This window comes from Panthera uncia (genome assembly GCF_023721935.1).
Source record: "Panthera uncia isolate 11264 chromosome D3 unlocalized genomic scaffold, Puncia_PCG_1.0 HiC_scaffold_8, whole genome shotgun sequence".
Classification (NCBI taxonomy): domain Eukaryota; kingdom Metazoa; phylum Chordata; class Mammalia; order Carnivora; family Felidae; genus Panthera; species Panthera uncia.
Genome location: NW_026057586.1, coordinates 20,661,261 through 20,685,190, shown reverse-complemented (window position 1 = coordinate 20,685,190; position 23,930 = coordinate 20,661,261). Strand labels below are relative to the sequence as shown.

Here is a 23,930-nt window from a genome sequence, read left to right as displayed (position 1 = left end):
CTTGCATGTAACCCCACAATAAAAAATAATGTGTATGTATGCACGTAAGGAATTATATATAATTTGACATAGAAATACAGCCATGGCTGTTAAATATTGAAACCATACTTTTGGGATCTTAAAATCTGGAAGATTTGGGAGGTTGAACACTCAAAAATTAACTGAAAAATTTAATAAACTGAGTTCCTCCGATGAAATTTACTAGAGAAAGTAGAGACTTTCATAATATGTTTGATCTTAGGACTTTGTGTAAGATACTATAGCAGATGTTGGGTAAGTGAAGCTTAATTATTAAATATTTATTTGATAAATATTTGAGGGCCAAGCACTTCTTTAGGAACTGTCTCCCCAGTAGTGAATAAGAGGGAGGAAATCCTTGTGTCTTGGATTTTTTATTCCACTTGGAGAGACAAACTAAACAAATATATAGTATGTGACACATAAGGGAGTACTGTAAGTATTATAAAGAAACATTAGTTGGGATAGGAAAATACAGGTACAATTTTAGATAGGGTAGTCAGGAATGATCTCTCTGTTGAGGTGATACTTGAGCAAAAATCTAAAATGAGTGAATAAGCCAGATATTCCTGAGGAAATAACTTTACATGTAAAAGTAATAGTAATTGCAGAAACCCCAAGGCAGAATTGTATTTGGCATGTTTAGGAAATATCAGACTCTAGTAGTGTAGCTCAGTCAGAATGAACAAGAGAAGGATGGTAAGATGGAGAGATAACCAGGAACCAGATCATGTACCGTCTTACAAGTGATGGAATGAAGATTTTTATGTTTTATTTAGGTGAGATGAGAAGTCACTGGAGTGTTTTGAGTGGAAGCGTGAAATGATCAGATCTACATTCTAAAATATAAAATGGCAGCTATATGGAGCATAGACTTAAAAGGAGCTGGTGAAGGAGCAGGGAACCTAGTTAGGAGACTTTTTCAGTCTTTTGGGATAGGATTGGCTTAGGGTGGGTACATTGGACGTAGTCAGAAATGGGTAGACTTGGCATATATTTTGAAGATATAGACCAAGTAGGATGGAGATAGAATTCAAAGAATGAATTTCAGATGTTTGAGCCAAGCAGCTAAAAGATTGGGTGATGCCATTTACTTAGGTAAAAAGCACTAGTAGAAGAACAAATTTGTAGAAGTTCTTTTAAGTTTGAGATGAATGAATGTTAAATACTAATCAGTGGTTCCTTTTCCCCTGCCAGTACACACACAATCTCACTACCAGGGTGTTTTTGTTTTGTTTTTAATAATTTTAGATGCACCCAAAATTCCTGTCACCATTCTTTCAGCTTCCCTAATGCTATCATCTCACATACTGTAGAATAATGATCACAGACAGGGAATTAACTTAGGTATAATTTTGTTATCTAAACTATAGACTTTACTCTAATTTCACTAGTTTCTCTACCAGTGTCCTATTCCAGGATTCAACATTGCATTTAATTGTCATGATTCCTTTTAAAATAGTCTTAAAAAAAAATTTTTTTTAATGTTTATTTTTGAGAGAGAGCACGAGCAGGGGAGGGGCAGAGAGAAAGACACACACAGAATCTGAAGCAGGCTCCAGGCTCTGAGCTGTCAGCACAGAGCCTGATGTGGGGCTTGAACCCACAAACCATGAGATCATGACCTGAGCCAAAGTCAGATGTCTAACTGAGCCATCCAGGTGCCCCCAGTTGTCAGTTTTCATTAGTCTACATCAGTCTGTGATAGTTCCTCAGTCTTCCCTTGTCTGTCATGATCTTGACACTTTTGAAGAGTACTGGTTGGTTATTTTGTTGATAGTTCCTCAGGGTTTGTCTGACGTTTTCTCATGATCAGAATGAGGTTATGCATTTTGGCAAGAATGCAATAGGAATCATGCTATGCCCTTCTCAGTGCATCATATCAGAGGGTTCATGTTATATTGATATCATTGATTTGTGTCTGATATGTGTCTTAGTTGGGCTACTTTAATAAATATGCCATAGACATGGTGGCTTAAACAACACACATTTATTTCTGTTGGCTGAGCAGTCCAAGATCAAGGTGTCTGGTGAGGTCCTGCTTCCCAGGATGCCATCTTTTCCACATAATTTCCCATGGCAGAGAACAGGGAGGAAGCAAGCCCTCTTGTGTCTCTTGGATCAGGGCACTGATCCCATTCATGAAGGCTCCACCCTTATGACCTAATTACTTCACTAAAGTCCTTTCTCCAAATACCATCACATTGGGATTAGACTTCAACATAAGAATTTTAGGGGAACACAAACATTCAGTCCATAGCAATATGTTAATAATATATTAATATACACAATTATGTTAATACTTGTGATGTTAACCTTGAACACTTGGTGTCTACTGGCTGTCTCTTTAGTAAAATTACAGTTTCCCCTTGTAATTAATAAACGGAGATATTTTGAGACTGTGCACACATGCACATCTATATTTCTATATTTGTATATGTGTCATAGTTTATATGTATGTATAAAATCATGAGTTTATACTTATACCTTTGACTCCAGTTCAGTCCTGCATGGCTTGTTTTAGCCTTTCTTGTTACTTATTTGTAACTTCTTTCTCCACTGGTAAGAATCCTATTATTATCCATAGTCTCTTAACTATTTGTTCATTCTTAGCATACATATAGTTTGACAATTGCTAATCCATATCCCTGTAAGGAACAAATTTACTAACTAGATCACATTATTTATGTATAGTTCTTTTTATCTTTAGCCTTACAATACCCAGTCAAATTACTGTTTTCCAAAGTTACCTTGGTTAATTATTTTCTTCCCAACCCTTCAGTGTGTTCATGTTGTTCAATTGTAATACTGTTAGGTTGTTAATTTTTATTGTACTTACTGGGTTTAAACCACATTCTATTTGGTTTAAATTGTTTTTTGAATATGTGAAACATTACTATAGTTCTGAGAGAGCTATACAAAAAAGATATACTCCAAGACATTCACTCAAGTTTTAATGACGAGTCTCAGGACAAATTCTATCAGACATACCAACATTTATTAAATGTTCATTAGTGAATTGCACAAATAGTTTATGTAATCTATTTCACAGTTTTCTTTTTGGAACTCTGATCACTAGTTTGCATGAAAAATCCACTCCAGGCTTTTGTAACCCTTATGGTTGGCATCAGGCAACTAGAAAAAAAATTTTTTTTTAATGTTTATTTTTTTAAGGCAGTGGCTGAATGCATGTAACTTAGAGATAATGCTTCAGGTCTGTCTACAAGAGTCAGGAGGATAAGGCTAATTGAATCCTTAATCCTTGTTTATTTTTCTTTATTTTTATCACTTTTTAAAATATTTGTTTATTTTTGAGAGAGAGCGCATGAGCAGGTGTGAACATGAGTGAGGGAGGGGCCAAGGAGGGGGAACAGAGGATCTGAAGCAGGCTCCAGGCTCTACACTGATAGCAGAGAGCCTGATGCGGGGGGCTCTCAAACTTATGAACTGTGAGATCTTGACCTGAGCCAAAGATGGAAGCTTAACCAACTGAGCCACCCAGGCGTCCCTATTTTTCTTTATTTTTTAAATTTTGGTGAAATATGTGTAACATAACATTTACTATTTTAACCATTTTTAAGTGTACAGTTCTATGCAGTAAGTACCTTCACATTGTTGTGCAGCCATCACCACTGTCCATGTGTAGAACTTCTTCATCTTCCCCAACTGAAACTATACTCATTAAATACTAACTCCCCATTCCTCTTTTGCCCCGCCTCTGGCTAGCACCATTCTGCTTTCTGTTTCTATGAATTTGACTACTCTAGGAACCTTACATGTTTTATTAGTCGGCTGTGATAACAAAATACTTTAGGCTGGGTGGCTTAAACAGTAGAAATTTATTTCTCACAGTTCTGCAGTTTGGGGAATCTAAGATCAAAGTGCTAGCTGATTCTGTTCGTGGTGAAGGCTCTCTTCCTTGCTTGTAGGCAGCTGCTTTCTCACAGTGTCCTTCCATGGCCTTTCCTTGAGCTGTCAGGTGTCTTTTATTAGAAGGACACTAATCCTGTGGTATGTGGGCCCTACCCATATGACCTCATTTAACCTTAATTACTTCCTTATGGCCCTATCTCCAAATATAGCTGCATTTGAGGTTAGGGCTTCAACATGAATTTTTGTTGGGAGGGGTACAGTTCAGTCCATGGCATCATGTAAGAACCATACAGTATCTGTCTTTTGGTGACTGGCTTATTTCCCTTAACCTAATGTCTTCAAGGTTCGTCCATGTTGTATCATATGTCAAAATTTCCTTCCTTTCTTAGACTGAATAATACTTCATTGTATGCACCATGTTTTGTTTACCCATTCATCTGTGATGGATACTTGGGCTGTTTCTACTTTTTGGCTATTGTGAATAATGCTGCTATAAATATGGGTGTATAAATAATCTGTTTTGAGTCTGTACTTTTATTTCTTCTACCTATATAGGCAGAAGGGGATCATAGGGTAATTCTGTGTTTAATTTTTTGAAGAATTGCCATACTGTTTTCCACAGCAGCTGCATCATTTTACATTTCTATATCCCATTTCTTATACTCTATTCATGTAATTGTGGAGAGCGTGCTTAACTTTGAACCTCTTCACTAATGAGATTCTATTTCTAATATTCTTGTGCTTGTCAACAACTTCCTCTAGACTTGAAGTTTAAATAGTATGTCAGTTATATTGTCTATACCGAAATATATTATTATGTGGCCATTATGTGGTAGCTACCAGAACACAGCAACTCATTTGAAAGATATAAAAATAATAGGTTGGTAAGAAGACTTGAAAAAAAGTTTTAAAAAATATCCCTTATGGATTCTCTTAAAAGAATCCTGATCATGTTATTTAGTGCTGTTGCCTTCTTTGGATGCACGTAAGATCAGTTGATAATTGAGGTTTGAGTGTTTTTTTACATAGCAAGGAATGTGTGACCAATGAGTAAGTGAAAAACTAGCATTCTCTGTGTGAAAACATTTAAAAGTGTTTAGAGAATGCTGTATTTGAAATTCTGGTTCTTGTTCAGCTAATAACTAGCTTTATTTACATACCCGAGAAAGAGCATGTTGGCCTACCTGAGCTCTGAGGACCTTCCATTTCTAAAAATCTGTGATTTTAAATGTATAAATGAAAGCATTGCAAATGTGAACATGTACTGTTCATTTGAAAAGAGCAGGGACTAGAAAGGATGTGTCAAACTTCATGGTTGTCTCTAAATAACTTGCAATTGGGTAAGGGGAGGTGTTGAGTTACAATAATGACTTTTCAAAACACATTATTGATTTGAATTTTTGCATTTTATATTGTGGGGAAAATACAAAATAAAACTTTTTCCTCCATGAATTTGCTTGGTTAATCATTCATCTGTTTTATGTCAGAGCTGTACCCTTTCTGGAGGGAAACATCATGGTCCTGTTGAAGCCCTGAAACAAATGTTATTTAATCTTCAAGCAGTACAAGAAAGTTTTAATCAGAATAAAACTGTAGATCTGAAAGAAGAAATTAAGCAAGTAAGCACAAACTTGATTTATGAATTGAGATCTGTGAATGTGAATTAAGATCTGTGGAGATATACGATACCTTCCCAGATCTTTTTCAGTTTGACCTCTAGTTTTATGTCAATAAACATGCCACATAACTCATGTTCTAGAGTTGTAATACTGTAATTTTTTGTAAAAATTAACTCAAATTTAATACTGTTACATTTCTGTAGCTGTGTACCCCTGAATAGATTATCCTCTTTTGTTCATGGTTATAAATACAGCATCTTGTTTAGATATGACAGTGTTACAATTATAGTTATGGAAGGATTGTAGGAATTGTTTTTTAATGCACTGCAACATTATTGGTATAACCCAACTTTTTGTATTTATATTTGAGGAGGCCTGGAAATCCTTTTCAACTTTGGACTTCTCTACATAACCTATGTCTGCTGAAATTTTATTGTTACCATGTGTTTGACTTTTCTTATAGTTAATGTAAAATTTTATTTCAAAACCCATTGTGTTTTTATGTATTGCCTAGGAATTTCGAAATCTCTTGGTGCTTTAGACTGCTATTCTATAGGGGTAGAGTTTTCTTCACAATAGTACAGTATTTATACTCTCACAAGTCTGATTGTAAATTCTAATTCTGCCACTTAACTAGCAAGTGCAGTATTTGTACACATCTCTAAACCTCTTTAGTTTTAGTTTCTTCTTCTGTAAAATGTGGTTGTTGAAAAGATAAATTGAGACAGACTACGTGAAGTACTTATATAGTGCTTGGCTCCTGATAAAAACTTAATAGCTGGTAAATACTTAATAAATATTTTTATTGTCATTGCTTTGTTATTCTTATTCAGTGGAGCTTTATGAAATTCAGGTTAAATTACAAATGAATTTGTAATTCTTGGAAACTGTCAAGCCTGAATTGTATTTCAATTTTCTATACATTTTAATGATTATTACAGTAACATATAGCGTGTAATGTATCCCTTTTCCCCCTCCTGTTAGACATCATTGAGACATAACCTTGTTCATTATAGTCTTAATTTGAAGCCAAGGTTTTATTTTTATTGGACATATAATTTAGAAGCATACTTGAAAGATGAATAAGTAGTAGTTTTATTTTTAGAATAAAGAAAATATTTAATGCTTTACTGAAAATTATTTGCTAGAATTATTTCTTTGGAAATGTAGACTGTTTTTTAATGTTCTCATTGTTCACATACTAAGTAGCACTTAAGTTTATAGTTATATAATATTTTCAATATTTTGTTATATTTGGTGTTTTTAATAATAGGTTTCAGAAGACAATTTCTCTCAATTACAGTTGAAGGAAAGTATGGTTCCTATTACTAGATCACTTCAAAAGTAAGTATTCTCTACTAATTTCTTAAGATGTTATGGATACAAATCCATTTTAGTCATCTCTTTGAAATCAGAAGATTCCAGGAGAAATTAAGTAGTTCTAAGAATAGATAGACTTGATATCTTTAAAAATGCTAATTTTTAATTTATATTCAAGTTAACATATATTACAATGATGATCTCAGGAGTAGAATCCAGTGATTTATCCCCTATATATAACACACAGTGCTCATCCTAACAATTGTCTTCCCTAATGCCCATCACCCATTTAGCCCATCCCCCCTTCCACAGCCTCTCCAGCAGCTCTCAGTTCTCTATATTTGTCTCTTATGTTTTGTCCCCCTCCTTGTTTTTATATTATTTTTGCTTCCCTTCACTTATGTTCATCTGTTTTGTATCTTAAATTCCACATATGAGTGAAGTCATATGATACTTGTCTTTCTCTGACTAATTTTGCTTCGCATAATACACTCTAGTTCCATCCATGTTGTTGCAGATGGCAAGATTTCATTCTTTTTCATTGGTGGGTAATACTTCATTGTATATATATACTACATCTTTATCCATTCATCTGTCGATGGACATTTGGGCTTTTTCCATACTTTGGTTATTGTCGGTAGTGCTACTATAAACATTGGGGTGCATGTGCCCCTTTGAAACAGCACACCTGTATCCTTTGGATAAATAGCCAGTAGTGCAATTGCTGGGTCGTCAGGTAGTTTTCTATTTTAAATTTTTTGAGGAACCTCCATACTGTTTTCCAGAGTGGCTGCACCAGTTTGCATTCTCACCAGCAGTGCAAAAGGGTTCCTATTTCTCTGCATCCTCGCCAACATCTGTCGTTGCCTGAGTTGTCAATTTTTAGCTATTCTGACGGGTGTGATATGGTATCTCATTGTGGTTTTAATTGGTATTTCCCTGATGATGAGTGATGTTGAGCATTTTTCCATGTCTATTCATGTCTTTTGCTCATTTCTTCACTGGATTATTTGTTTTTTGGGTGGTTGATAAGTTCTTTATAGATTTTGGATACTAACCCTTTATCTGATATGTCATTTGCAAATATCTTCTCCCATTCTGTCAGTTGCCTTTTAGTTTTGCTGATTGTTTCCTTTACCGTGCAGAAGCTTTTTATCTTGATGAGGTCCCAGTAGTACATTTTTGCTTTTGTTTCCCTTGCCTCCTGAGACATGTTGAGTTAGAAGTTACTGCATCCAAGGTCAAAGAGGTTTTTGTCTGAAGTTACTGCATCCAAGGTCAAAGAGGTTTTTGTCTGCATTCTCGAGGATTTTGATGGCTTCCTGTCTTATGTTTGGGTCTTCCATCCATTTTGAGTTTAGTTTTGTGTATGATGTAAGTAAGTGGTTCAGGTTCAGTCTTTTGCATGTTGCTGTACAGTTTTCCCAACAGCATTTGCTGAAGAGACTGTCTTTATTCCATCAGATATTCTTTCCTGCTTTGTCAAAGATTAGTTGGCCGTATGTTTGTGGGTCCGTTTCTGGGTTCTCTATTCTGTTCCATCGATCTAAGTTCTGTTTTTGGTCAGTACCATACTGTCTTGATGATTACAGCTTTGTAGTACATCTTGAAGTCCAGAATTGTGATGCCTCCAGCTTTGGTTTTCTTTTTCAAGATTGCTTTTTCTATTTGGGGTCTTTTCTGGTTCCAGACAAATTTTAGGATTGTTCTAGCTCTGTGAAGAATGCCGGTGTTATTTTGATAGGGATTGCATTGAATATGTAGATTGCTTTGAGTAGTATCAGTATTTTAACAATATTTGTTCTCCCAATCCATGAGTATGGAATATTTTTCCTTTTACTCTGTGTCTTCTTCAATTTCTTTCATAAGCTTTCTATAGTTTTCAGTGTATAGATTTTTCATCTCTTTGGTTAGGTTTATTCCTAGGTATTTTATGGTTTTTGGTGCAATTATATATAAATGGGATTGAGTCCTTGATTTCTCTTTCTGCTGCTTCATTATTGGTGTATAGAAATGCAACTGATTTCTGTGCATTGATTTTATATCCTCTGATTTTGCTGAGTTCATGCATCGGTTCTAGCAGTGTTTTGGTGGAATCTTTTGGGTTTTCTGTACAGAGTATCATGTCGTCTGCAAAGAGTGAAAATTTGACTTCCTCCTTGCCGATTTGGATGCCTTTTATTTCTTTGTGTTGTCTTGATTGCTGAGGCAAGGACTTCCAATACTATGATGAGTAACAGTGGCGAGAGTGGACATCCCTGTCGTGTTCCTGACCTTAGGGGGAAAGCTCTCAGTTTTTCTCCATTGAGGATGATATTAGCGATGAGTCTTTTGAATATGGCTTTTATGATCTTGAGGTATGATCTTTCTATCCCTACTTTCTTGAGGATTTTTATCAAGAAAGGATGCTGAATTTTGTCAAATGCTCTCTCTGCATCTATTGAGAGGATCATGTGGTTCTTGTCCTTCCTTTTATTAATGTGATGTATCACACTGATTGATTTGCAGATATTGAACCAGTTCTTCATCCCAGCTATAAATCCCACTTGGTCATGATGAATAATTCTTTTAATGTATTGTTGGATCCAGTTGGCTCATATCTTGTTGAGAATTTCTGCATCCTGTACTTGGTATTTTTAAGCTTCATGGAACATATTGTTTAATCCTCAACTTTTCTCTTAAACTTGTGCTATTTCCTTTAATGTGTTCTTAAGACCTAATGAGATAACCTTAGATGCCTAAATATATGGATATGAGTGGCTTAGAGAGATTCTCTTTTCATTTGTGTAACAGCAAAAATTTGACATAGTATTGTTATGGATATCATGGAAGAACAACTTGTTTATGAAATGTGTTTTTATGTATTCCCTCTAGAATACATATAATAATGATAAATCTGTCATTATTTGACATCTCTCTACAGAAACCTAAAGTGGGCATAATGTCCTGGATATAAAGATAGGTCTAAATGCCTTGAGTGGGTTAATCCGTCTGTTTTCTTAGTTACGTTATCTTAAGCAAAAAATGTGGAGATGAATGCAAATCTTTCCTATAGTCATGGTATTTGCAGAGGGCATGGTATTTATTTATTTATTTTTATTCTTTTTTTCTTTCATAATTGAGTTTTTATTTGTTGTTCCGAGGATCAGTACAGACAATTCAATTTGTACATAATTCTTAACGTACGTACCAAAAACCTAAAAAAACCATGTAGCTGTGGTTCTTTTCTCAAAGTTATTCCAGTGACCTTCCAGCTTAAACTTTGGAGGCAAATTTCCCTTAACAGTATATCAAGTACCGGTATCTTCAAATGTTGATATGCTGTTACATATCACCTTAATTCACAATTTAATGTCATATACGCTACATACTCAAATTTTCAATCTTGCACAGCACATTAACAAAGTTACTAGGAAACTGGACTACCACGAGGAATGGTATTTATTTATGGGTTTGGTTGTGTGAATGTTAAGTGCCCTCAGAAGATGGAATACTGAGCTTTAGGAAATGCTAAGATTGAAAGTTTTTACTTTAATAACTCCATTTCACTTGGCTAGAAGTGGGGCTAAACAAATCTTGTCTACCTTTTGTCCTTCAGAATGTGTTTAGAATTCTGTTATCTAAGGAAGTGGTGGAAAAGTGAAAACACTAGACATGTAAACTTTTGACTCTAATTGCCGTGATATTTATGTGTATGTACGTGCATGCACACACACTTTTTTTTTTAACTTCCATAGTTTAAAAATATATGCATGTATGATTTTTTCCCTGTGACTTTATAATTTATAATTTTCTGGGCAGAAATAATACCTTACTTTACAGTTTGCCATAGTATTTTGGTATAGTATTCCTATCTGGTAGGAGTCCGTAAATAATGATAATAACATTTTTTGAACACTTAACCAAGTGTCAGTGTTCTTAGTGCTTTTGAGTAATTCATGTGATCTTTACAACCCTATGAGGTTGTATTATTATTTTCATAATTCAGATCAGGTAATAAAATTCAAGTAATTAACTTGCCCAAGGTTATATAACTAGTAAGAGGTAGCACTGGGTTTCAAATCAGATGGTCTGATTCTACAGCCTATGTTGTTAACACTCCTTTTATTAATGATAGCGGTACATTATCCATTTGGACTGGTGCAGGGCCTCAATTGATTATCTAGTATAAAGACCTCATTCTGCCTTAAAATTTAAAATAAGATGACTTCAAGCTTTCCATGTTTCTTAAAAGTATTTATATTGAACTTGTGTCATAGACTTAAATATGTTTTCTAAGTACATAGCCTGGAAGATGTTTTTGTTGGTGAAAATGAACACTGGGCCATAAGTAATTAAATGAACACAAAAATTGGTACTGATTGTAGGGGCACTTTTACCATTAGCTGAAAGTTTTTTTTGGTAGTAGTAACTTTTTTTTCTGGCTTAGACAATCAGTAATCTTGACTAGATATAAAATGCCATTTTCAGAGTAAGATTCATGTTTGCAGATGGCTGTTAGCTGTTGATTCTGTTAGATTAGCTGGGGCAATCTTGATTTGGCTTTTACTTTACATTTCAAAATTATTATCAGTAAAGTACTGATATGAAGTAAGTTTAAACTTTTAAAAGTATGTTAGTACATGTTTTCTTTATTTTTAGTGTGTAGATTATTTTAAGGACAATTTGAAATTCAGATTTTTCTGGTTAGGTTTATGGCCATCTTTTCATATTTTAAAATAAATAGACTCAGCTTTTTCAAAAGTTACAGATTATACCTTGGATGCTTTAATGACCTTTCCTAGGATGAAAATCCTATTATGTCTCTCTCTATCCCTCAAATAAAAGTTCTTGTTTTTAACAGTTTGACTGCTAACCAGTTTTAAAATGTCTTTCATTAGGCTCAGGAAACACTAAGCTCTTAGTATGGGTTCTGTTTACTCTGTTGGACACTCAGTTTTCTTATGTTCTTTCATTAGAAATAATTGCTCTCTAGGAAGATTCATTGGACCAGAAGTATAAAAGACTGAGTAGCCTAAGATGTTGTTTTTTTCCAGAGGGATTTTGCTTTGAATAGGAATCTAAATTGTAATTGTTTTGTATCTTTATAATTCTTAGCTTTGTCTTATGCATTTACATATTAGGAACTTGATAAAAACGTATTAACTGAAACCTCGAAGAGAGAAATTTGCCATCTTTAAGCAAATGAAAAAATTGTAGTTTTTGAACACGGGCCTTTTCTAGAACTTGTATGTCATGTAAGCCACCAGCTACTCTGTCTAGGCTGGTTGTGAAGAATGAGCGATAATTGTATTGATCATACACTATAAAGGTGAGCAGTAGGAGACGATTGCAAAATCATCAGTCATCCAAAAATAATTTGTACTGGCTTTGGAGTATATTGCTTTATATATAATTTGGAAATGAATGTGTAAGATTTTATGGTTTTCAGCAAGTTAAAGGCCTTGCTGTGAAGATTTAATGATAGCTAGAAAGTTGTCCTGTTTCTCACTTCTCTTTTCCCCGCTGTTTTCTGGTCTTCATTCTATACCAGAGATAGATAGAATTAACCTCTCAGATTTGTAAAACATGATCCTAGAGCAAAAATTTTTCTTTATACTAATGTTCTCTGCTAAGATCTAGGGAGTGGTAGGCATTTTGTTTAGTTGTTGCTGGATGCAAGCCTGAATATAAGCCAGTAAACATAATACTTAAGAACAGCCAGTATAGCAGTACTAATAGAAAACCAGAGGCAAGGTATCAATGAGTAAATTAAAATACAGTTTGATTGCTTTCATATAATCAGTCTGTTATTAATATGGGCTCATTGATTGATACATTCTCATAATAAGACATGCATCTTTTAAATTTCAGTTTTTAAGGTGAATGACTATTCAGTGTTGTAACATAACTCTTAAATTTATATTTTTCCCATTAGCTTGCTTTTTCACTTTTTTAAAGAAGAAACTCGAGTAATTTCCTTATATAATTTTACCCCATGCTTCTCCACACATACCTTTGAAATAATAAATCACTTTTGGTGGCCTCTTCTCTAAATAGATTGATTGATTGATTGTCTTGTTCTAAGCAGGGCAGATAGAGGTTAAATGAAAGGAAATGAAAGCTGTTGTGTGTAGCTGAGGTAAGGGGACTGAAGAGTTCACATTACCGCTTAGCTTTTTCATTCATTCCCATCATACCACACCCCTCCCTTCCCTTCCCATCCTTCTTTTTTCTCCCTAATACTGTTTTTTAAAGACATAAAATAGGACGAGGAAGGAAACCAGTTATATTGAGTTATAGTTATGAAAATATTAAAATAATTTCTAATTGCTAATTTCTAAAATAAATTTCTAATTTCTGAATTTCATATGCTTCTTACTGCATTTAAATAAGACATTTAAAATACAGGTAAGTTAAAATTCATTTAGTAAAATGGCCTTTTGTGTAACTTAAATAAAAGCATTAAACCATGATGTGGTCTTTTACTTAACGTTCACATGTTGATCAGCAAACAGAGAAAGGGAATATTGGAAAGCACCAGTGGGTCACCACTGAGACTTCACTGTTTGCTGGATGAACAACAAGGCTCAAAGTTGTCTAATAGTTGGCCAGTTATGTCATATGAACTTTTGGATTGTAGACAGAAGGACTGAGATTACATGTGTAGTACATGTGTTTAGTAATTAATGTAATTTTGTAGCTATTATATAACTATTGTAATTTTGAAGTCGTGGTGACTATAAAAGAAATTTTGAGGTACCTGCAGTGACTATAATGTAATAGAAAAGATCTCTGATTTCTCTGGCATATGAGGTCACAGATTTGGGTCTGTTGTTTGCATTCATAATGGAAGGAAGTGCTAATTTACAGGTAGCATTTAGTGAAAATAAAGATGAGAATATTTTCCCACATTAAATTTTGTAGATTCCATAAATGCAAGGGATCTGTGGCCCTCAGAGTTGTAAATAGATAAGATTCTAGCCACTTGTCCCTCCCTCCCTCCATCCCTTCCTCTCTTTCTATTCTTCTCCCTCCCTTCCTTCTTCCCTTCCTATTTTACTTTTAGCAATCACCGCACCAAGTGTGGGGCTTGAACTCACAATCCCGAGATCAGGAGTCATAGGTTCCACTGACAGAGCCAGCCAGGTGCCCCTCTTTCTTTTGAATCATAGGTTGTTAAGTAATAAGCCTGAAAAAAAGGTAGATCTAAGTCCAAAGTATATTCACAGATTATCTTCTGTCTCATAAATGTGTGTCTCTAGGAAGAAAATAATTCTTTAGGTAAAGAGATTTTACTATAGGATGTAGAAATGATAGAGTCTAGTTAATTTTACCTCTGATTGCTTAGTAACTTTGGGTGAGTTATTGTCGTTTAGTTGATAAAGATACAAATCTCAAAAATTAACTGAAGTTGCCAAAACGGTGGTAAAATCCAGATTCCTAATGTTTTTGAGTAAAAGTGTCCAAGAAGTAGAGTACAGGGAAAAAGATATAATGTAGTAGTAAGTGACAGTACTGGTTTCTTCCATCCCCTTGTCCTGGGTAAAGTGAAAGATGTATTTTATGTAATACATACTTACCGAACCCCGAACCTGTGTTAGAGACTGTAGAACAGGCCATTGTAGTCACCACCTTTCAGCTCACCTTCGAAATAGTAATTTCTGTTAGTAAACAGGTTAGTGCACATCCTAATTGCTACATTACTTGCTTTTCTTGGTCCCTTATTAATAAGAGGTCTGAAATATTGTTGCTTAACTGATGTTTTCTGAGTGGTCCTTGAGGTTCTGAATGAGTAATAGGGAGGACAAACTGGAAGAATATTTTTAGAGGAAAGTTAAGGGCTTCTTTTTTCTTAGTTTGTTTGAGGGATGATTACATTTTGTCCAGAGACCTGACCTAGAATTTTAGCTTTGTTTTAGAGAAAACAGATTGTTGATATAATACCACGTAATTGTCATTTGTTTCCCCCCATGCTCAATAAAAATGAGTTTTCCTCAACTGTGACTGATATTTCAGTGCTATTTTTAAAATTTTAGCTATCTTAAATGTACATCTTAATGAATATACTTTCTTTCTTAAATAATATACACTGTATTCCAAAAGAAAGGGTGTAATTTCACAGTTATTGTGAAAATTACATGAAGAATGTATCTTGTTAAGTGTGATACAAATAAACCTATTATTAAAGTTCTTGGCAAACTTTCAAAAAAAAACCCTTGAATGTCAAAAAATATATATTTTTAAAGTAAGTGTTTATAGAATTTAAATGAATTATTTTAGCCTTCAGTTACTCAGATCTCAAGGTTTTATAAAGAAAAATTCCAAATGTTTGATACTTATTTACAAATCATTTCTCATACTAATTTTGAAGTTAATAAACAATGTAATCACCATTTGTTGCTGTCTGCATTGTCTGCTCAGTCTTTAATATTGGTTTATAATGTGTTTTGTACTTTTCAATGAAGGGCTTTGCACCATTTATCTCGCCTGAGAGACCTGGTTGATGATACCAGTGGGAAACAGTCACCGAAAACATGAAGAGGAAAATAAAACATTCCAACCAATAAATAGTCACCACAGAACAAAAATGTATATTTTTCCTATTCCTTAAACTGACAAAGAAATTATAACTCATACATTATTCTGTGATTGGTTCAAATATTATATGTTTTTTTTAAAAACCAAACTTGAAAATGTGCATAGATTTTGTGACCTATTCTCATTTTATGCCAAAATGCTAGAATGTGAACTTGAAGGACCCACACTGTGTCCTACAGTCTGATTTTGGTTTTCAGGCCAGCATATGTCCTATATTCAAAGGTGGATGATTTCCGTTCTTGAAGCTTACATGGATTTAATCTTCTTGAACATCCTCATCATTTTATCATCTGTTTCTGGATTATTAACAAACTCTTCTTGGTTTCTATCCAAAATCTCTTAAGTAGACTTTTTGATACAATTAACATCTACTTTTAAGTAGCTTAAAGGAATATCAAAGTTGTTATGGTGTATCTTATCCATATAGAGTATGTTACTTTTAATTTTCATAAGTATTTAAGATATGTTGTATTTGCAAATAACATTAATTTAATAACGGGGTGACGCACTGCTAAAGGAACATTGTTTTATATTGTGAAATCCAAGAGAAAACCTCATTTAATTGATATTTTGATTTTGATTCTGTGTAAGATAATCTTGGTCTTGATAGCTTACAAAGCATTTCAGGGGTGTATATTTGAGAATTTAATATTTTGATACTGATTATTTCCCAGACTTTAGTTTTGGGGTTAGCTCAAACTAATAAAAGCTATGAGATCAGTGACCAATCACTTCATGCAATTTGATAAATAAAATGAATATGGAAAATCCAAAAGCAACTCTGTATTATGAAGCTATTTTGTAAGAACTGAACTTTCTTTAAAGCAATCTGTAGTCTAAAGTCTGTCTCTAGCTGGAACTGAACTGAGCTCTGTAATTTTGCATTTTCTACCAAGTAAACTTCTAATAAGCAAGAAAGCATCTTTACCAGCAACACTAGGAATTAAGTCATAAAGCATATTTTAAAAGCCTGATGAAATGAAAGAATATCTGTGTGTTTATACAAATAGTACATTTTAACATGTCCAAATTGTAGCATCTTTGTTAGGTAGTTTTACTGTCAGATAGGAATTTCTAAGTACATTGTGTTGAAGAATTTTTTCCCCCAAATTTAAATATAGACCTTTGCTATAGAACTTACACATCAAAGACTATAGAGGGAACGTTGTCATTTTTTTTTTTTTTTTTTTGACCAAGGAGTCACCACCATGAAGTTGTTTTTTTCCAGTTTGAGAGTCACTTGTCATTAAGTTTGTTTTGTTTAGTCTGTGGAGGTATTTCTGACATCAACATTCTATTTTCTGATTATGATCTTCTGCTTTAAAACAAATAGTTTGCATACACTCAAACAAGGCATTACTTTGATGATGAAAGTACAATGGATGTTAAAAATGTGGATTTTAAGTAGGTGAACATGAAGTCAATTTGGGTTGATTGTGTTCCAGTTTAGCTAAATCTTCTGTTAGACAAATTCCAATGGAGGCAGAAGAGATGAATATATCATCAGGTAATAAACTTCTAATCGCATATATGTTGATCAGACCTAGTATTTAGTATTTGCCTATAAAGCATTTCCAAAGAGATTCTGCTATAATGACTGAATCGCACTGATTTGATTAGTGCTGCCATTTGCAAGAAAATAGCTTCAATGCGAAGTAAAACAAGCCTTCTACATTTTTATAACTAGTATTTTAAGAAACGGTTGATTCTACTCGATTATACTTACGAAAGGAGTATTTTTCCTTTGTGTTAAATATGGAAGCTTAGTCATTTTAACCTAAAATGTAAATTAACTTTACTAAAGTGATTCCAACTTAAAAAAAAAATGTATAGGAGAGTCAACTAAGAAAAATCTAAATGATAAATGTTCATGAAATTCGCTACAGAATTGATTAAATTACATGTTAAACATTTCAGTATTTTTTGAGTTTTCCAGGAGTGAGAGGAAGGCAACAGTATTAAGACTGCTGAATTGGAAATTTAAAGAAGATAATGTGCACAATTATAGGTTTTAAAAGTTGCAGTGTGAATATAAATTTTTATCAACCCCTTTCTTTTAGGTATATTTAAAAGTGTTAGGTAGAAAAAGAATTTTAATAAGACGTTTCAGATTTTTAGTTGAGTATGAAAAAAATTTAACCTAATTCCAAATTTTTTTTGAGATCAAGGGATAAAAGTGCAATGAGTATATGAAGACTCAAAGCTCAACTGTATTTTCTTTAATACCAGTAGGAGCTTTACTTCCACTGTTCTCTGTGTTAGCACATTTCTGTGTCATAGAGATTTCTGACCAAATTGAGGAACACTGTCTTGGGTTTGTTTGGATTATATGTCTTTCTATGTTATTTCTTGTTGAAATTTATAAATGTGGATTTTTTTTTTTTTTTTTGGTATCTAAAGTTTAAGCTAACATCTTGTTAACTTATATATAGTTATACCAAAATGTGTTTTGAAGATAAATCATGACAAGATTCTCCCTTGCCCCATGTTTTGAATACATGGAATCACTCATAGGTTTGAATTTTTGTTTTATCTTTCCTTTTCCAACGTGTACTGTGTGTCTCAAAACCTATTTGGTGGAAGTGCTATGAAGAAGTAAACTTGCCAAAATGATGCAAGTACTGTGAAAAGAGACAAAAGAAGCAAAAGGCCAATAAAATTGATGATTCGTGAACAATTGAAGTTTCTTGAAATGTGAAAGAGTGTGTATCATTCTGTTCCATGTACCAGTTGGATGTTTTATACATGGTTCTATATCGTGTTCGTTTGTAGTGCCGATCATACAATGATTGGTGCAAACCTGGTTCTGAATATGTGAACGAACACATATTCAGGTTATATTGTTAGATTTTTTTCCATGACATTTGAAATTATTCCTTTTCTGTTTCCCTATTTTCTTTCTTCTTTATATTCATCTGTGGCTAAGATTGTTTTCCTTTTTTGAACAAAAATACCTTTTTGCCCTCCCAGTTTGTTTTAGACCAGACTTCTGTAACCACTTTTCTCACAATGTAGCAACTTTTCTAACGATGTAACAGATGTATCTGTCCATTCTTCATTATCTTAACTAAGAGGAGTCCATTTGTCTAATACCTATTTATTTTTTAAATGTTTATTAATTTTTTGAGAGAGGGAGAGCACAAGCGGGGTAGGGGCAGAAAGAGAGAGGCCAAATCTGAAGCAAACTCCAGGCTCTGAGCTGTCAGCCCAGAGCCTGATGTAGGGCGTGAATGCCTGAACCAGGAGATCATGACCTGAGTCAAAGTTGGATACTTAATCGGATTGAGCCACCCAGGCACCCCTGCCTAATACCTATTTCAACCTTTAACATTCCTTCCCTCACTTTCAGCCCTTACATTGAAGAGTGGCTGACCGGTCTGCAAGACACTGTTGTAACACCAACACTATAACATTACTAATCTACTTCAGAAATTTGCTGTAAATTGCCTTACTCATTCTCCCAACTTTCTACATATATTCTCACCTTTGTGGATGTTATTTCCCATACTTGAAATAGTTTTCTTTCATTCTGGTTATGTAAAGCTTACTCCAGAATTTCTTTAAAGCTCTAACTGAATGTTGTATTTTCTTTTCCAAATATTCTAACGTTCTTTCAAACTGGGTAGGTTGGCTTTCCTTTTTCCTCTCCCATCATTCATTTAGCTATTATATTTCTTGCTTTTGTTATGAATAATGTCTCTCTACCACATTGTGTCCCTAGGGGAGAGAATGTCTCAAGAGTTAGAGGATTGATTTTTATCTCCTTGATAAGATAGTACCTCTTAACATTACATTGTATAACCAGGAACGTGTAAACTTAAAGTTGTGATTGATAATTTTAAGCGTAGTTCTCCCTATAAGAGTGTAGGCTCAAGAAAGGACAGATCATACTGTTTTATGTGATGTTCTGCAAATCCTTAAAATGAAGTAAATTAAGCCTATTTTTAGATGTTGCTGGTGCTCTTTATCAAATAGGATCAACATTTGTGTACTTTGGATGACGTCTGTAAGCCTTCTAACCTCTTGAGCTCTCAAAGCTAAGATTTTTTAGTTTTTATATATTTTGTATTTCATCATATATACACATTATTTTACAGATCTAGGGCTATGTCTAGGAAAGCTTTCGGCAGCTGGTTTTCATTGTGTTCTTTTGAGCTTGGCTTGATGGGAAACTAGCATTCTGGGTCCAATCTAGAAACAGAATGACATAGTGATTATAACAAGAGAAATTTAACATGAAAAAGTTTTAAACTGTGACAAAAGAAATATGAGAATTCTATATGGTACCCCAGAACTGAGGGGGAGTACCCAAGGAAAAGGTACCCCTGGGTACCTATTGGAAGTAAGGGGCTTAAGATTTGGATTCAGATCTCACTGAAGAAGGGGTAGCTGTAGCCTACTGGATGGTAGAGAAGTTTACTGGTTTGGCCAGCCCAGAGTTGGTCTTCAGTCACTAGGCAAATAGGAAGTCACCCTCCAAGGTTCAGGAAGGCTGTAGCTAGTTAGTGGGTGTGTAGGCACACAGAGGCAGGAAGGGGTCTCAGTGTTGGCAGGACACCTGAAACATGAAGTGTTTGTGTTGGGAGGGTTGCAGGAAGGTGATTACCAGCCTGGTCCAGATCTGTGAGTGCCAAGAAGACCCATAACATTCTGGGATTGTGACTGGGGGAAGAGATCAGATGTCTTCATACCCACGTGGTTTGCTGATGGTGCAGCTGCCAGAAAGCAGTGGGAGAGCCCCTTCAGGGTGAATTTGGAACTGACAGACTGTAAATTGATAGATTTCGAAAGGTTTTGGTGGGAGAGAACACATATGAAAAATACAAAATGCCTCACCTATCTCTGCCCTCTGTTTTGCAACATCTTATATAGCCTATTCAAACCAAGAACTAGGCATAAAGGTAAGGTAGCAAGAATGTCAGGTCATTTAGAAAACAGGTAAAATGAGAGAACATGGGCCAGTGTTTTAAAAATCTAATGATTGGTGCCTGGGTGGCTCAGTTGGTAAAGTGTCCAACTTTGGCTCAGGTCATGATCTCATGGTTCGTGAGTTCCAGCCCTGTGTGGGGCTGTGTGCTGACAGCTCAGAGCCTGGAGCCTGCTTCGGATTGTGTCTTCCTCTTTCTCTGCCCCTCCCCTGCTCACGCTCTGTCTCTAAAAATGAATAAAATGTAAAATACCTAAATAAATAATGAATTTGGTAACTTTATAAAATAGTTCTGAACTAGAGATCTGGGACTATGTAAGTATTCTGGAATTGAATGAATTATCCTCTTAATCAGAATATCAGACAGGAATACAGTATATTGCTTTCATTATTTTTCATCAAGGTAGCCACATAGCTTTAAATGAATGTTTCTGGAAATGAAGTTTCCTGAAATTGGAATGCTTTGTTTTATAGTATATTTTTGCTTTAATTAAACAACTTTTTGCTTTTCTGTGTCTTCCCCGTATTGCTCTCAATTTTTCCCCTCAAGATCATCTCACATGCGTATTCAGTCTTCCAAGTATTGAAACCAACAAGAGTAATGCTCTTTCCATCTGTCAGGCTAAGTATATCTAGTTTCTAAAGTATTTCTTTAGACAAAGTTTTCATTATTGTCTCACTTTGTGGATGTTCCCTAGCTTTCAATATTTTGTTGTTTAAGAGCCTGGCTTTATTTTACAAATGATCCAGAGCCCTACTTAATAGCAAAACTAGAGTATATCCTTTTATTTTTTTTAAATTGAGTTATAACTAAAAGTTTGATGTGTACAGCACGATGATTCGATATTTATGTATGTTGTGAAGTGTTCACAATAAGTCTAGTTAACATCCTTCCACTTTTTTAAAAGAATTTAATTCTAGTATAGTTAATATGCAGTGTTACATTAGTTTCAGGTGTTCAATATAGTAATTCAATTCCATCACCCAGTGCTCATCATCAGTGCACTCCTTAATCCCCATCACCTATTTCATCCATCCCCACCCACCCACCTTCCCTCTGGTAACCATCAGTTTGTTCTCTGTAGTTAAGAGTCTGTTTCTTGGTTTGTCTCATTTTTTCACTTTGTTTTTCTTATTGCCACCTGTAGCTAGCTTTTTTTTCTTTGCTGAGGTATATAACTGATAAATAAAATTGTAAGATATTTAGAGTGTGAATTGTGATGACTTGATATACATTATGAAGAGTGCCCCCATCTAGTTACTGCACCCACCATCTCATATATCTCTCTATTTTTTTTCTTTTTGGTGAATTATTTTTTTCCAATGTGGCACCAATATGCAACATGCAAAGAGTAGAATGGAACCCTACATTCGATTCTTTATTACTCCATCCGGCTAGCATTTATTTGGCTCCTGGCTCTGTGCTAGATGTGTTTGGAGGTGGATGGAGGAGAGGGGAGTGCAGGGGTGGGAGAGGCGATGAATAAGAAGGCATGACTGTCATGAGGAACTCATGGTAGAAAGATGTAAACGGACACGATTACACTACAACCGGTAAGGGTTGTTTCAGAGGACTGAACAGCTGCTGTAAAGGCACAGGAGGTGGAACACCTAAGTGGTCTGGGGAGATCAGGAATTCTTTCACTCAGGAGGGAAAGCTGATCTGGAAAAATGAAGTTTGCCATCAGAGAAATTGGGTGGAAGGCATTTCAGACATGGGTGTAATGTGCAAAGACTTGAGCGCTAAAATGGTCTGATACAGGATTCATCGACTCAGAAGGGAATGTTGTATGTTTTAGTGGGAGACACTTGTGCTTTAGTACCAGGCTTCTGATTCCGCCGTTTATTAGCTCTTTGTTGTGAACAAGGTACTTGACCTTGCCCTTGTCTTTTGTTTTCCTTCCCATTTGTAACAGCTACTTTATAGCTTTGAGCATTAAATGGTGTAAGTTATGCCTGGCATATATGACATGGTGAATACTAGCTACTTATGTGGTAACGCATCCCATTGAGGGAGGCACTAGGAGTAAGACGCAAGGCTGCTTCTGTCCTCATGCCTCCCGTTCTAGTCTCCATACTATTGCAAGACTTGTCCTTTAAAAACATGTCTGAGATGTACCTCTTCCCAGAATTCCCAGTGGCTTCCCATCTCAAAAGTAAATGTGAAGTTTCGACTATAGCCTAAGAAGTCCTGTGTGGTGTGCCAACACCTCTTCCCTCAGTCCCCCAAACCGGAACATTTCCTACCACTGGATTTGCTCTCTGATTCAGTCACAATGGTCTTGTTCTCAGGTAACTACAAATATGCTTCTGTCTCCAGGCTGTTGCACTGTATCCTACATCTGTGTGGTCTTTCCTCAAATACCCCATGATTCTCTCCCTCAGGTGTCTGCTGAAATATTTTATCACAGAGGCCTACCCTAACCCCCGCCACTCCCTATGCCGTTATTTATTTATTTATTTATTTTGCCTCTTTACTCCTTTTTTTTTCTTAAAGTTGAGGGCAGAGACTTTGTTTTAATTCACTGTTTTCTTCCCAACAACCAGAATTGTGCCTAGGATTAAAGTGATACATAAATATTGTTCTGTGAATGAATGAGGCGAATGAATGAGGGGTCCCATCTAAGACCCTTGGAATACTCAGCTAAGAATTTTTTTCCAGATACTAAAACCAAATATTTTCCTTCTTTCCAGTAGTTAGTCCATATGGCCTGATACCATCTTAGCGATTTTTTTTATTTTTATTTATTTATTTTTATTTTTTTTCCCAATATATGAAGTTTATTGTCAAATTGGTTTCCATACAACACCCAGTGCTCATCCCAAAAGGTGCCCTCCTCAATACCCATCACCCACCCTCCCCTCCCTCCCGCCCCCCATCAACCCTCAGTTTGTTCTCAGTTTTTAAGAGTCTCTTAGGCTTTGGCTCTCTCCCAGTCTAACCTCTTTTTTTTTTTTTTTTTCCTTCCCCTCCCCCATGGCTTTCTGTTAAGTTTCTCAGGATCCACATAAGAGTGAAAACATATGGTATCTGTCTTTCTCTGTATGGCTTATTTCACTTAGCATAACACTCTCCAGTTTTTAGTTGTTTTTTTTAAACATTTTTTAAAAAGTTTATCTTAGAGCGCAAGCTCTAAGGGGAGGGGCAGAGAGAGGGAGAGAGAGAGAGCTCAAACTAACAAACCATGAAATCATGGCCTAAGGCAAAACCAAGAGTCCACCCCTTAATGGACTGAGCCACCCAGGAGCCCCTAACTTGTTCAGAGGTATACAACTACTTTTACTGAGGCTCCTATGATATTTTAGTGTAAAATAAGTTCTCAGAATATAAGTTTTATTTTTTTTATAATAATGCTTAGAGGGCTATTGATTTATTTGTATTAGGTTGCAATAGTAGATGCTGTTTGATTTACTAAATAATTGGGTTTTTGGATGAGACTGTAAGACAACAACAGAAATGACCACAAAGAAGTCTCTTGGAAGGGGATTCAGAAGCTCTGATGACCATTATTGTGCATAACTTGGCTCATCCAGGGTTAAAAGGAACATGATCATGCCCCTGACAAACTAATAATTTAGCACCCCTTCAAATA

The 23,930-nt window shown here is 35.0% G+C and overlaps 1 protein-coding gene across 3 annotated transcripts in view; it reads left to right on the top strand.

Annotated features, from left to right (window-relative positions):
• The window catches only part of CD3H18orf54 (chromosome D3 C18orf54 homolog), a 50,093-nt gene that overhangs the window by 10,419 nt on the left and 15,744 nt on the right, over nt 1–23,930 (top strand). For 2 of the 3 annotated variants that reach the window (XM_049619980.1, XM_049619981.1), the window contains 2 exons: nt 5,379–5,510; nt 6,784–6,854. In XM_049619980.1, coding sequence (XP_049475937.1) covers nt 5,379–5,510; nt 6,784–6,854 — 203 coding nt within the window. Of the gene's footprint in view, nt 1–5,378; nt 5,511–6,783; nt 6,855–15,277; nt 15,499–23,930 lie in introns of those variants that run through there. The other variant, XM_049619982.1, reaches the window with a different exon arrangement.